At 35.1% G+C, this 14932-nt stretch overlaps 1 protein-coding gene and 1 long non-coding RNA gene across 5 annotated transcripts; both read left to right on the top strand.

The window, feature by feature from the left end:
- Positions 1 to 383: 383 nt before the first annotated feature.
- Positions 384 to 2913, top strand: LOC100743297 (G kinase-anchoring protein 1). 4 transcript variants are annotated; one of them, XM_003486292.4, is made up of 7 exons: positions 384 to 525; positions 669 to 853; positions 1133 to 1201; positions 1470 to 1740; positions 1809 to 2066; positions 2140 to 2294; positions 2379 to 2913. In XM_003486292.4, exons 2-7 carry the CDS (start codon positions 680 to 682, stop codon positions 2409 to 2411), a joined length of 960 nt encoding a protein of 319 aa, XP_003486340.1. In that variant the 5' UTR covers positions 384 to 525; positions 669 to 679; the 3' UTR covers positions 2412 to 2913. The 4 variants fall into 4 exon arrangements, with proteins under 4 accessions (XP_003486340.1, XP_012236136.1, XP_012236137.1 ...); XM_012380713.3 differs by having other exon boundaries at positions 398 to 521; positions 666 to 853; XM_012380714.3 differs by having other exon boundaries at positions 409 to 521.
- Positions 2914 to 9122: 6209 nt separating this feature from the next.
- LOC117151186 lies at positions 9123 to 14074 on the top strand. Its single transcript, XR_004460927.1, has 4 exons — positions 9123 to 9392; positions 9468 to 9645; positions 9880 to 12402; positions 13179 to 14074. It is a non-coding gene; the product is annotated as an uncharacterized LOC117151186 (long non-coding RNA).
- The last annotated feature ends 858 nt before the right edge of the window (positions 14075 to 14932 follow it).

Below are 14932 nucleotides of genomic sequence, written 5' to 3'. Positions count from 1 at the left end.
CATATTATATTAAAGTTATAGAACTAAAATATTTTTTATCAGTTATGACATGTAAATCGAAATGTATACAAAATTAATTACAAAATAAGTTGCAAACTATTTAACATCGATAACGTTTCTTAATTACTATATATCGTTATATTGTGGTAAACAGTAATAAAACTTTAATACAAATCAAGGAAAAGATTATAGCATGTATGTATGTATAAAACAATTCAAATGTGATATTTGGTACTAAATATGTAAGTACTTTGAGATATATAATAGTAATAAATTTATTTTCTTTCAGGTATAAGTACCTTGTTAAACTCTTGAAACTTTGAAATATACAACTTTCTTATTTTTACTTCTACAGTTGGTCTTACTGTGTCGCCGGGCGGGTAAGTGTAATTTCCATAATATTTTCCGCTAGAGGCGCTGAAAGTTCGCAATGACGTTTACTATTCGTTTCCGGTTTATGTGGTAGCTTAACATCGTTCTTCATTTTTCCTTATACATCCGTTTGTGTGCGATAAGTATAGGCATGTAAGTCGTTCGTTTGTACTAGGTTATATCATTTTTTACATGATACACGATGCAATAACACAAGACCCAATGAACATAACAAGTTTTATGACTATAATGATACCGGAAGTTCTGTAGTTTTCGTTATCAATACGTATATTCAGAGTTCACAGAAATGGCGACCGCCGTACCATCAAGATTCGCAGTACTCAGCATTGATGATGATGATTGTAAGCCGAAGAAAACCCAGAAGAATGTTACTGCCGGTAAGACGAATCAAAAATCTAAAACCGACAAATCGAAACAACAGCAGCAACCAAAAAAGGATGACAAGAAAAAACAAAATAAGGTATGATGCGTTTAGTTTTGTTTTTTTTTTTGTTTTCGATTACCCGGTAAACGTCATAGTATTTATAAGTCGTGGCGGGACCTTGTATTTTGAAACGAACTTCAATATTGATTTTGACCTTTAGTTGTGTATATAATGAATCTCAATATATTTTGAAATGTAGGAAGCAAATCAATTTATAATTAATAAAATAATTTAGTTCGTAATATCATCATAATAATGTTCAGAAATTTGTAAAATAAATGTTTTACTCATTTTACACCTTTTCTTTATTTATAGGGAAAAAAGAAAAAATCTAGTAGCAATGAAAATCAACAATGGGAACAATGGAAACAGAAAGATACAATGGTAATGTATAAGTTTTTTATAATGTATTTTGTTTACTTGTCTTTAGCTTAATGAAATTTTTGTTATAAATTTAATAAGTTTTTATCTGGACATTGGTACAATGACACCCAACCAATTGTGTGTAATAAAGGACAGCACAGGCTTGACTAATATGTGTGAAAATCATAGTTTAGTTTTAGATATAAATTGTTAAAGCTAAGGTTTTGTTTCAGTAGTGACATATTTATAAGTGTTGTGTGTTATCACGTCCAATTGTGATTTCCTTAAGGCTGTCGAGGAAACGTTTGAGCAAGAATTACATCAAGCCATCTTGCTGTCAAAGCTGGCTTATGAAGAGCAGCTAGTAAGTGCAGTCAAGTCAGAAAAAGAGCAAGAGTCAAATAAGAAATCAGGGAAAAAATCAAAAAAGGCTACTATGTCATTGGAGCAGTTCAACAATATGGGATTAGAAAATACTTCTACTACAACTACTACCATTAATACTACTACTACTCAAAATACAGTATTATCTCCAGAAAATGGCGATACTAAATCCAAAGGTAAAATAATTCCATATTTTAAATCTTAAGTAGATATAAAATGATTAATTTAGTTAATTTATTTATAGAATTAGACACAGAATTTTTTGAAAGAATTGAAAAGGAGACAAAAGAAGAAATCACAAAGGAAAAAGAAAAGGATATATTGAAGGCGAGACTAAATAAAATCGATGATGATATTACATCTGCTCAGTTAAGGGTAGAGGTGGAAAAACGTGACGAAATCATTAATGAATTAAGGAGTCAAGTAGAAAGCTTAAAAAAGGAATTAACACAAGTTAAAGAAAGAAATAAAAAGCTTTATCAAATATTATCTCATGGAGAAAGTAGGCTTAATAGTTCTTTACTGATAGTTCTAGTATTATTGTGAATATGATTAATTTTCTTGTTTGTTTCTAGTGAAAGATAAAGCGTCAGTATTAGCTGAAGTAGCAAAATTACAGGAAATACGAGATGAGTTGACGTCCGAAGTAGCATCCTTACATGCACAATTAGAACAAGAGAGGTCCAAAACACGTACTTCTAGTACAGATGTCAAATCATCTAAACAAACTGTAAGATAATTGTTAGAACGGCATTAAATTTAATGTAATTGATTACATATAATTGTGTGTTAACAAACTATATTTATTTTTTAGAATAAGAAGAGGCCCATTAATGAGAATGCCTAAACTACAGACTATTTTTGTTGAATGTAAAGTACTAAACCATTGTGATCTATAAAGCTTAATTTACTGCTAATGACTAATCAGTTAACAGTCTGAAGACTGATGCGTAATCATTAAAACTTAAGATCTCATGAAAATGTATCACGTATTTGACTTTAAAGCATATAAAGCGATCTTTTAAGTAACGTATTTTTCAAACATACAGAAGTTCACTCAATGAAAATAGGGTTATATTTTTCTAAAGTGCATATTTTCATTTGTAATTTGAGTTTCATTCTTTCATAATATGGTACAAGAATATCTTCTTTTATTCAAACTTTCTTACACAATAGTAATTGAACATAACTTTGCACTCAAGTTTAAACGGGAAACTAGTGCAACACTACTTTCATATTGCAACTTGACAACATAAACAAATGTCGTTATCTTCCAAATTTTGTGCGAACGTACGTGAGTGAGTATACATTATCTGAAGTATTTTGTAATAAATATATTCTACACCATTCTTGTTGATGTTAATAATTTCCTTAATATTTTGTTAAAGCTATCAGTGAAATTAAGATATTTTGATATTGTACATACAATTTAGAAGTAATATTTTATTCAGTGCGATCATTTGTGGACAAAAGATTAAAAAAAGGAATGATCAAATCTTTTGTTCTATGAGACTGAAACAAAATTATATACATAAAAGAAGAATTTCAGGTCCTAAATGTATAAGCCATATTTATATACAAACTATCATGAATGTATCAAAATAAGTAACGAAAATATATTTTTTTCACAAAATTATTCTAGATTAAAATTTTATTTAACAAAATAACATTATAATATGATATTAACCTATACATATTTTAGTTCATACGTCATTAATATATGTACTACAATATACTATTCCTGTTAAAGATAATTTTTTAACATGTTTTATTTTTAACATAAATTTTTATAATTATATATATATATTTTTTTTATTCAAGAAGATATCTTTAAAATTATTGTATGCTATAACATTTTCTTCACGTGCCCTTTTACAATCTTCGATTACCGTCATTTCCACATACCAATTCTGTTTTTTTCGCCATTTCCACTGGTGACATAGCTGCTCTCACGATGCTAAGCTTTATCCGGATTATACGTACGAGTGCATTTTTATGGAAATTTTTTGTTCACTTTTTCTGCCTGGAGTTATTCCAGGCCCAGGCAAAATTTTTTTTCGACTCGCTCTCTCACTGGCTTCAACATTCAGTTCGATATGTTACACCTCACGTTCCAATTCTTTTTTCCGGCTTTGCTTCATTCGTTTCCGAGTTCACGTAAAAAAAGAAGGAAGGAAAAAATGGAAGAGAATTCGCATGTACCATGATAAATTTAAATACGCATTATACTTTAGATTAAAAGAACCCATCGGCTTAATCGTAAGCGGATAAACGACTGAATTTCTTTCTTTTATTTTTTAATATGTGAATTATAAACGGAAATGAATATTAATTATGTTTAAATGTTGAATTGAAAACGATATAAGGAATAGCTATAAATAACGTAATCAATCATAATAAAAAAAAAATATAAAAATATTTGCTTAAATGGAAAAATCAAGTTTAATTTATTTTCAATTTGTTCAATATAAGTTATTCTGTATCGTTTAGCATATAAAAATTATATTAGCTGCCAAATGAGATTTTACGGGATTGAATATAATATTTACAAGCAGGTATAATGAATTGTTCGTTCAATTTTTAGAGGAAACTGAATTGGGAGTATAACTCGAGCGTCTATTCAGCTTTTGACTGGAATCTTGACCAATAAAAGGGGCATTAGCGTTAAGTGGACGCCTCGCCTACTCGGTCATAGTCCTGTTTGCTACAAGAGTAGAGGGTGGAAAATATAAAGGGTATAGTTAGCGAGAGATACAACTGAGATCTAAGTAAAAGTTACATACATCGTTTATTAGCTTACGCAATGATACGACTCTTTTTACTCTAATTTGGTTGTATTACAAGAAATGAAAAAAAAGAAAAGAAAAAATACTAATATAAAATAAGCGAAAGGAGAAAACTAATTATTTATTATACATAAGAAAATTATCCCTAACAGCAATATCGCAATGTTGTATCTTTAAATTAAAAAAGAATATAGAATTAGCAAAACATTAGTCGTTATCTTTTCATATTTTATGCAGTTTAAAATAAACGCTTAAGATGTAAGTTTAATGTAAGTAATTTTCACTAAATTTCTTCATTTAAAATTCTAAACTAGAGATATATAAACTCAGAATGATATAATAAATAATTAGCTGGAAAAATATTTCGTAGTCGATTCGATCAGTTTAATTTATCATTATGATATCGATGTTGTGAAAAAGTTTGTTCTTCGATAAGTAAAAGTTGATGGTTTCGAACCCGTCGCTGCCGAGAGAAAGGAAATACGCGCGGGAAAAAGACAGGTAGAGAAAGAGAGAGCATGGCAAAGGGTGGGTTTTAGGACGTGAGATGGTAAAGGGGGTGACAGTGGGGATTCATTATCTGACAGTCTATTGTCATTCCTGCGGGCTGAGATTTTGCTCGGGCCAAGAGCATCTCTGGTATATGTCTGTGTACATATTATGCGTGTATGTATGTAGTGATACGCGATATCTGCCATCAGAAACGCGTTTGAAAAGTCAGACATTTCCTTCAGTTCTTTTTCGCCTCGTATCATTAGATACGTTCTGGTCAAAGATCTGTAATATCTCTTATTAAAGAACTTGACATTTTACAGAAAATATTAAGTTCTAAAAAAAAAAAAAAAGGATGTAAAATAGTCTTGCCTGACTTAGCTTTACTGATTGGTATTAAAATAAAATGTGTTAAAAATATGACAAGATTAATGTTATATCGTTCTACGTTTTAGTGGAATTATTGGTTCGCACAAATTTAACGATCTATTATACAAGATCATTTAAGATGATAATATATAAAGAATCTATTATGAAAAACAGAAATTTGTATATTTCAAATATCAAAATAAAATGTCTACATGCATGTTCCAAATAAAAAATGGAACAACAAAATACTGTGAAACAGTTTTAATGTAGAATCAGAAAGGAACAATATGAGCGCGCGCTTTATATGTACACGCTCATCCCCTGCAGAAGTAACAAAATAATATTTTAAATTATCCAGGATGCTATTGAGTATTTGGCAGTGACGATATTCCGCTGAAACAAAATTATATACATATACTTATATATATTATAATTGTGATTCGCCGGAAAGTGTGTATCATGCATATTGTATGTATACACAGAGAATCTGTGACGATACAGCTGCAAAAGAGATTTTCATATTCAGATAGGAGACAGCGGCCTACATTCTTTGTTTTATTTCAACAAAAGTAAATACGCGGCGCGCGAAAAAGACGAACGGAAAATTAATCCAAACATTAGGCAGGAAAATTAAGGGGTCCGTTGCGAACAACGGTTGGCACTCGTTATTACGATCTTATTCATCGCGTGTATTCCACGGTGTCATTAACGCTCCCACGAATGTACTGTCGTTCGCGATATGAAGTGTCGTCGCCTATGTCGGGCCGCAAGAGAAAATTAAGACTAACGAGGAAAGCGTTTCTGTATCGTGAAACGGGAGGCCCTCCTTCCTTCCAGGCGAAAAAGAAGTTCTACGGAGACGATCTCGTCTTTCCACGGGGTATAATGAGATCCCAGCGACGCCAGCTCGATCGCGCCCTATCATTTTTCACTACTGATCCAGGAAAGTATCTAACTCTCGGCAATATCATGATCCTCCGTTTATCTTCTGTATTCCCTCTCCTTCACTGATATACATAGAGTCAACAATTTCTTATCTGTTCGTTCCTTTATCAACGTCTGATTCGCTGTAATAGGCACGATAAGAAATTTTTTAATTGTTATGTGCTGCGTTTCGTTGTATTTTGATCGAATGTATTTATTTCTGTTCGTCTTTGAAGTAATATCGAATATCTCTTAGTAGTTCTTGTAGAATATAGTGCTAAATGTTCAAAATTCGAAAATTGGAAAGACTGAAAGTTTATCTAATAAGTTGACAAACATGTCTGCAGGTTTAATATTCTTTATATTCATATTTATCTAAATCATTGAATTGGTTGTAAATTAATGGGACAGAATATACCTTTCTTGAAGAAAAGAATAACATTCCTCTAAGGTGGTTGCAGAATATTTTCTACACATTTTTTTATGGATATACGATTTTCACAATTTCTCATAGTTAACATGATTTTTTCGTAATCAATCGTACGTATCAATCCACGACGATTATTTATACCACACGAAACAGATCCCAAACTAATGTTAATCGTTTAAGAATTAAATTAAATATATTTACTATAATAATATAATATTTAATATTTAAGCAATATGGCATACATTAGAACCATATAATCAACTATGGGGACTGTGGAAGTTGTTAAAATCCATACAATTGGTCAAGGTCCTTGGAACCTATACAGTGTTCCTAATGGCCTAAAGTTTAAGGTTTTTTTTTTTTTATTTATTTATTTGAATTTTACAATTTGTCCAATAGGACATTTGGTAAAATATTATAGCTTAGTGGTATAATAATATAACATGTGGATGGCTACCCCCAGTGAGATACCATCTTCGAATTTGATTGATTTATTTCTTTACTGAGGTAAGTGTTTGTAAAGTTTAAGGTGGCTCGGCGTATGGGTTGCAAAATCTTCGAGTACATGGATATATCTAATAAGACATATCATATTCAATAAGATATTTTAAGTACATTCTTCTTAAATAAGAAGAACTCGTTATCGATTGTTAATCCTTTAGACGATTATTAATCCCTCAACCTGAAATCTTCGCACGACACACTCAGTCAAACCAAACATCTTACCGTTAAATCGAAACATTTCCCTATATCTACCGATCTATAAAGTTTTTACTCCACCGAGTCATCGATTCAGATGAAAGGAAAATCATCGACACAGATGGTACCCTTCTCGACACCTCCTCGTCTCCCCCGAGGCTCGGCTGCGGACGTGAAATATTTTTACATGCGGCTTAACGCGAAAGCATGTCACTCATACGTGAAACGATTAAAGTTTTAGAAGTATCGATTCCGTTGGCGTTACCGTTGACAGACAGAGGGATCGTCAAAGAGCATAATAATTACTGCGCCCGCAGAGAAGAGGCTCAACCCTTTGTTCTATAGTCACTTTGCGAAAGGGGCTGTGCCAGGAGCGCAGGGACGCTTTGGGGTGGGACGGGGCTAAGGGGGCTCGGGGCGGTGGTTGAAGAGCATCCGTTTCAGTCGCGCCATTATGTAATTGATCTGGGCTTTCCGTACGCGATGATCGTGTAATGCGTTCCACGTACTCGACGCGCGCGATTCCGCATACATCTTCTCTTCTTTTTCCTCTCCTTCTTCCCTCCCTCTCATTTTCTCTTCCTCTACTGCTATCCGAAAGCCCTCGGAGGCAGAAGAACGTTGCAGTCCGTTGCATCACGCGGATAGATTAAAAGGAACGCACTGGCAAAGGTGAGAGTCGGTGGACAGTCAAAGTCGATACTCGTTTTCGTATCAATGGTGCTTTTCGACTGGATCGCGCTCCCCCGAACCGTCGATAATTTTCCTAAAGAGAGAGATTTTTCGTTCCCGACCCACTCCACGCTGATGCTTCCAGTCAAGATCGAAATGATTTCAAGAGTGGCGGATTGATGACGAACGTTGATTACGAAGATTGGCCGGTGTCGATGCGATTATCATAAATAAACTGTGGATGTTTACGTATCTATGCTTAGATTCTGAGATCTTAAATTATACGCCTTCTTTGAATTTATTAAAGTGTTATGTCGGGCGACCCTCTACCTAGATCAGGTCATACACCGCGGGCCAGACGGGAACCAGATGTCCGCTCATCCTTACTGCGTACCCTCAATAGTCTTAAGGACCCATCATAAATCCCAGTAATTTGCTAGCTAAGGTCCTTCAGACAGAACAAATATCTTTTTTCCAAATTATTTTCTAAAGACTATTGTCTATTACGGCTTGACAAGGGAAAGTTAGTTTTTCTCAGGTACGATGCTTCCTACTAACAACTTTCTATCGAGGGCGGCTAAGACCCTTCCTAGTCCACCAACCTTCGTTTATCCAATCAGAAGCAATGTATACTGCCCTCATTTTCCTGACCAAAAATGTCATAAACAAATCCGATGGTCCCGTGCGCTAGACACACCCATCGCTAGCTTTCCTCCGATATAGCATCATCACTTTACCTTACTTCTACACCGCTAGAAAAGTCAACTCTACTTATTCTACATAGTCTAACTCACATCATCTATCTAAGTCGGTTCTCGGGATTACCGAACATTCACTTCCTCTATTAAATTAAGTATCCTCTAGTGCTACGTCCACTAACATACTAAATTCAACTATAAGAGCCTTGCTCTATTGTGCATATATATCTTATCTTCGTGCGACAAGTTGTCATCTACGATTTATACTTACTCAACGTAACTTAAGTGTTGGAAATAAATACCTTATAACCCTGTGAATCACAGTGTTATACTAAATGAAATCAGGGGTTAGATCAACTCGTGGTGTCGATTATTATAATCGTAACAGGAATTTACGACTCCCGTTGACGTCTCTCCTCGCGATTGCATCTCCCCGCGATTGGTCGAAAATACATAAAGATTAAATTAAAAACAATTTATTTTTTAATGGTTAAATAGTTGGCATACTATTATTGCTGATTACATTTTTCACATTTACTTAATTAGTGATTACTTCAATTAAATTAATCAACATAATAAACATCATATATACAGATAATGTCAATATTTTACTACAGTCTACAATTTATACAATTAATCAAATCGACACACTAAAAAGCAATCAGACAAATAACTGTATCTTCAAGCAGTATTCTAAAAAATTCAGAATTTACATAATTTATACGTACGAATATAAATCACGTTCTTTATGGCCGAGGGTAAGTCGTGACAAGTTTTCTCGTTATGTTTCATCACAACGGTTTTCTGATATCGCAGTGATCTCTTGTCTACAGAAACGTAGCGGTAATTCGATTCCACGTAACAAAAATAGTCAGTCTTGTATTTACCCTAATACAGGCGTTGCTGGGACTCGCGATTCATTATAATTAACGAAAACCGTGGTATGCCAATACGATGATGGACTCAATTAGAAAATGGCGTGGTTGGGGGTGGTTGTGTACATCGAATGCGGTATGATTATCTACCCTGTTCATTATTCATTTTCATTAACGAAAACCGCGATTCCGAATCTTCTAAAGAGAATTAGCCTAGTATTACATTATTAGATATTCACGTTTACTTCTCTCGCTTTTTCGCTTTTCTCTATCGCTTCTCCGTAAATCTTTCTCCTTTTTAACTTTACCTTCTTTTCTTCGTTTCCTCTTGTTCTTCGCTCGACGATCGTTTCTTTTCTTTTATTTCCAGCTCTTCCTTCTTCGTCTGTGGTTCATCGACGAACACGCGCAGGCATCGCTGGTAGATATTTAATTAAAGTTGTTTGCGCGACCAAGTTTGGAAACTTTGGGAATAAGTTACCAGCGGGAATCAGCGAAGGGGCCATTTAATTGTCCTCGCGTTTAATGCGTCGTATGGCCCGGGAGTTATACTCGTCATCATGTCACCGGAAGTCGCCGGATGGGTGGGCTGAGTAGTAAACGCGTCAACGGGCAAGAAAAGAACTACACGAGCGTGTTGCGATTTTGATGTTGAAAAGTATCTCGTCCTTAACCCATTTGCACCGGTTTCTTTTATAGCGTAGCGTTGGCAAGGTGCTACACGCGAAACGTTAATTTACTCTGCCGCATACACATATATACATGTATATATGTAAATATATAAATATACTTTTATCGCAATTACACAGGGACAAATTTTGTACGTCACGCTTTTTTCATGTTCCTCGAAGTTGGCGGTGATATCACAATGATATTTTTAATTTGCGCCGATATCAAAGCCGAATCCGCGCGTCCGTCGCCGTTGTTTTACGCCGCTCGTAATTATACGAAGACACGCTGCAGGCTTCCATTCGAATCGTTGATTTTAAATGACAGAATCGATACCGATGTATTAATATAATGGACGTTGGCCGAGGTAGAGTAAGCCTTTCCTTTCTTGTCCTACCGATTTGTAGAAGTATGCACTCGCGACATCGGTGAGTCGCGATTTAATTGATGCTGCTCGCGAATTAATTACGCGCTAGTAGTCGAGAAAATTCCTGCATCTCGGATTAAGTTGAACGCTTTGAAGCGTGTCTGCGATTACGTAGATTACCGTCGTCCTCGATGAGGATAGAATTCGTTTCTTTCAAGTCGCTCCATTTCACGCGCTAATAGGTTCGCGGTGTTTCGCGCACTCGTGTTACGCGACGTCGCGTTTACAGATGCGATTCACTTAAAAACCAAGCTCTGTCGTCAGCGGATTTCATTTTCTCTCTTTTTCTCTTCTGTCTTTTTCCTCCCCCGTCTTTTCTTTTTTTATTTCACCGCGAAGCGACTCGATTATACCAACCGACTAAAGCTTGATATCAAAAGCATTATAGATTCAGACGTATCCAAGTAAGCGCGAGCGAAGACGAGGAAAAACGGAAAAAAGGAAATTTCGCGACCCAGCTGAAATATCCCTTTAGAATATCAGCGGGTGAAAATCTTTTTTCTTGAGTTACAAAGAAGCTCGGCGACGCGTTCTTCCTGAAATAAAATAACCGATAAGTGATCCGTGTCGGTGTGGACAGAGCCTTAACATGAGAAACGAGAGGCCAAGTGATCGCATAAACGTATTCGTGTCAAAAGCAGCTCCGGTCGAGACCCGAGTTATCCTCTGACCCCACTCTGTCATCTCGAACTTACTTCGCCTCCTCTTCGTATCACCAAACCGTTATTTTCGGCCAGGTTTCCCATTTTCTTCCCGATATTCTTCCGGGCAAATGATTCGAATACTTTACATATACATTTTAAAACAAACATATGTACCTACTAGCTGAGAATAAAGCGTTTCTATGCAAGACTAGTTGATAATATATAATTACATCATTTAATATGATTATATGTTTTTAATTAAACGAGGATGACGGAAAATATCAACTCTTTTCGAACATTTTCTTTCGCTCTGATTTTTCTCTGCTTACCTTTTGAAACAATATCTTGACAAAATTTTTATTTGATTTTCATTCGGATAATCACCGGAATTCATCTTGATTTCAAAAAATTGCAAAAATTGATAAGCGTTTGCCAATGAGGATCTTGAAATCTTCAAATAGAATTACTTAAAACACATAAATAAATTTACTTTCCAAAATTCTATGCTACAGATTTAATATAACATTTCTGCACTAGTTATTTCTAAGTGACCATTTATAAAATAATTTCAATGCAATATACATTTAAACAACAATCACGCAAATTTCTTCCCATTTAAAATGTTTTTCGCCTATCCTATTCTTAGCATAACATTTCCTCTCTATCAAAGGTAGAAATTCGCGTTTTTCCATTTAAAATAGAGAAACGTTTAATAAAATACCGCGACGGTTGGTGCACGGCATTCTTTAGTATCGAATGCTTACGTAATAATACGTGGTCGCGTTGGCGCGTCTACTCCTACGAACCGTGCGCGTTCTATATCCACGGAAATTCTCGAGCGCGGTGCATCGGTGCACTTTAAAGCTCGCGGTTGTATATTTCCTCCCGTGCACCGAACACCTCGCACTTGAGCCTTGTCACAATAAAACATCGGTCGCGCTTCCGCGGCGTTGCTCGCTCACTGTCGCGAAACAAAAATGTTTCGCCGCGGAACGTCGTGCAATTAAGGACACAGAATCCCTTGCCGATAAACTTTGTAACGTAAGCCCTGACTAAGTTTAATCGTTTAGTCCGTATCGCTTTTACGCTTGGAAAAAATTAAACAGCTGTTCTATTTAAATGATACATTTACAGCGACATAGTAATTTTGCAGGTATGTATATTTATTGATAATTGAACTGTTTCAGAAAGATTTTAATTTCTTATCATTAATATTGTAGGAATCATTGCTTAGCGTGTATTGTCAGAATAATTTTTTCAAAATTGTAGCAAGATTTCAATGTAACACTTAGAATTTATTATGAATGAGATTTCATTGCTTTCTTTTATTTCAGTGATTTGTATCGGTAAGCTCAAACAATTACATACTTTATTATTATTTAAGATTAAATGAAAAGTAGACAAATTATTGTTTGTAATTGTTTTACAAATAACATCACGATATTCCGATGGTATTATTACAAAACGATAATTGGTAAAAAATTCACTTTTCATGAGCAACCATGGTACTGTTCGTGGGTTACTTTAAATACGCAGCACATGAGACTTCTGCAAACTGCAAAGATGTGTTAAAAATATTGATCCAAAAGTAGTAAGAGATATAGAGATATTCTCAGCACGTACGCCAAAGTTCAAATCAATCGGTTCAGTAATTTATGGCATATCGTGAATCGTCGCGTCGTCGTTATTCTAAAGGATACTCTGTAAAAAATCCATACAGATTTTCACATAAACTGTGAAGGGTAAAAAATCTTTATAACTTCTTCAATTTTAAACTTTATTAAAATATCTTGGAAACATGTTTTGAAATCTCTGAACATTCGAGAAATGTAAAATCTTTAAAAGAAAGTTAGAAACCTGCATTGGAATATTTCATTGTAGAGAAATATCTGTAAACTTGAATTATTAACGCTTTATTCTTTTTTATAGATAGGTATAAGAATAGTTATGAAAAATATCCTTGTTTACCTGAATGAAAATTTGCTTGTTATCGTAAATTCACGATAAATCCAGACTCGACGCGAGACCTCTTAAGGACTTCGTAGCAGGGTTATATATCAATCACAGAGAAAGCTAATAGGGGAATGGAGCAAGACAACATCCTCACGTGAGAAATTCATGGAAAACGTGGTATCTTTCACGCGTGCCGCGTGAACACGTGCATCCTCAAAATAGAACGCAAATATTGTTGACGCGAAATGGGAATTAATAGAGAGGATCTGAAATACTGAAAAGACAAATACAGATGTGGCGTATCTACTGTTCTGCATGCAAACAGCCATATTGACAATAAGCCTTCGATAAGCGAAGCATTTGCGTGCATGCATACGTTCAATCATTGATGATTGCTACAAGAGCAAACGAATGTAATAACGATTTTACGTAATAATCAGCCTGATAGGATGCATTCGTTTCTGTCATACCTATCATAAAAATTGCTGGTTGAAATCCTATTATTGGATATGATCGTTTACGACCTTGTGTATGGATTCACGTGCGTAGGATGTTTGGCCAGTCAGTGAAACAACTACACATTCTCGGGGATCAGTAGATGTTTCCTGTAATGAACAGACTCTACTGTTCATAGGACGACATATGTATTTCTTTAACTTGTTTTTATTATGGACTTTTGTTGACTTTTTTTTATTATGGAATAATTGTTTAATTTACCATTCATTTATATATTTTTAATTGAATTTTAAAAAAGTTGGTCAAATATTAAAAAGTACTATGAAAAGGGAATAGAATTATGCTTTGTGATATTGTAAAATATATTAATATTCAATTAATTTATATAAAAGTTGAAATATAAGAATAATAAATTATATTGCTACGTTTATTACGTAGCATTTATTGATTTCTAAGGATAAATTATTGTTAGTCTTTATCAATTTTCGGATCATATAAAATTTCAAAAGGAAGAACAGCTGCTATTCACCGCAATTTATCCAGCAGAAAAATTTCTTCGTTAAAGAAATATCGATAACCTGTTAATTAGCGTTAACGCGAAACCCGCGCTGCTGATTCAATAACTTGCTAAACGAAATACCAACTCGTGTCGGAAGCAAATCTGAAATTGCTCAACGCTCCCTTTTATCCGTACATTCGTCTCTGTCTCTCCTCTGCTCATCTCGTTCTTACGACCCTACAACATTCACCTAAGTCTGATCCAATAGTACACGTACGATAGTAGAGACGATTATCCCCAAAACGTCGTGTACGTCAACCGTATGTATAGCTAGTCCCGATACATTCGATAGACACATATACTCAATCATACACACACGTATGGACATACAAATGTATATATACATATACAACAGCGGTGCGTTACTCGCGGGCAAAGCAAAGCGGAGTAGAGCAGAAGAGTGGAGCAGAGAAGAGCAGAGAGATCCGTAGGTGGATGTGCATCCGGCAACCTGCTGACAACAAGGCCCCAATACACCGAACAAGCCGGCAGTAGAAATTTACGTGCACGTATCGACGCTCATATACGTACGCTCATCCATGTAACATATGTACGCATGGGTCGCGTTAAGTGTAGCGTACCTCTGTGATTCTCACCCGGTACCCAGCTCAGTTCTCCTACCCTCTCCCCGCGCCCTCTTGCTCATCCTCGCGGTCGCACACCACCGTCGGCTCTCCCTCTCGCTCTGCCGTCGCCTCCAACGCCCCCGACCCAC

The sequence above is a fragment of the Bombus impatiens genome, unplaced genomic scaffold (genome assembly GCF_000188095.3).
Source record: "Bombus impatiens unplaced genomic scaffold, BIMP_2.2 scf_0106, whole genome shotgun sequence".
Classification (NCBI taxonomy): Eukaryota; Metazoa; Arthropoda; class Insecta; order Hymenoptera; family Apidae; genus Bombus; species Bombus impatiens.
This window is presented reverse-complemented; position numbering and strand designations above follow the sequence as displayed.

Bases quoted from the DNA above. Each gene is read 5' to 3' on its own strand.
- LOC100743297 (XM_003486292.4), top strand. From the start codon at position 680: ATGGCGACCGCCGTACCATCAAGATTCGCAGTACTCAGCATTGATGAT. The intron at 1,741-1,808 runs GTAAAATAATTC...ATTTATTTATAG, and splicing joins TGGCGATACTAAATCCAAAG to AATTAGACACAGAATTTTTT. The intron at 2,295-2,378 runs GTAAGATAATTG...TTTATTTTTTAG, and splicing joins TCAAATCATCTAAACAAACT to AATAAGAAGAGGCCCATTAA.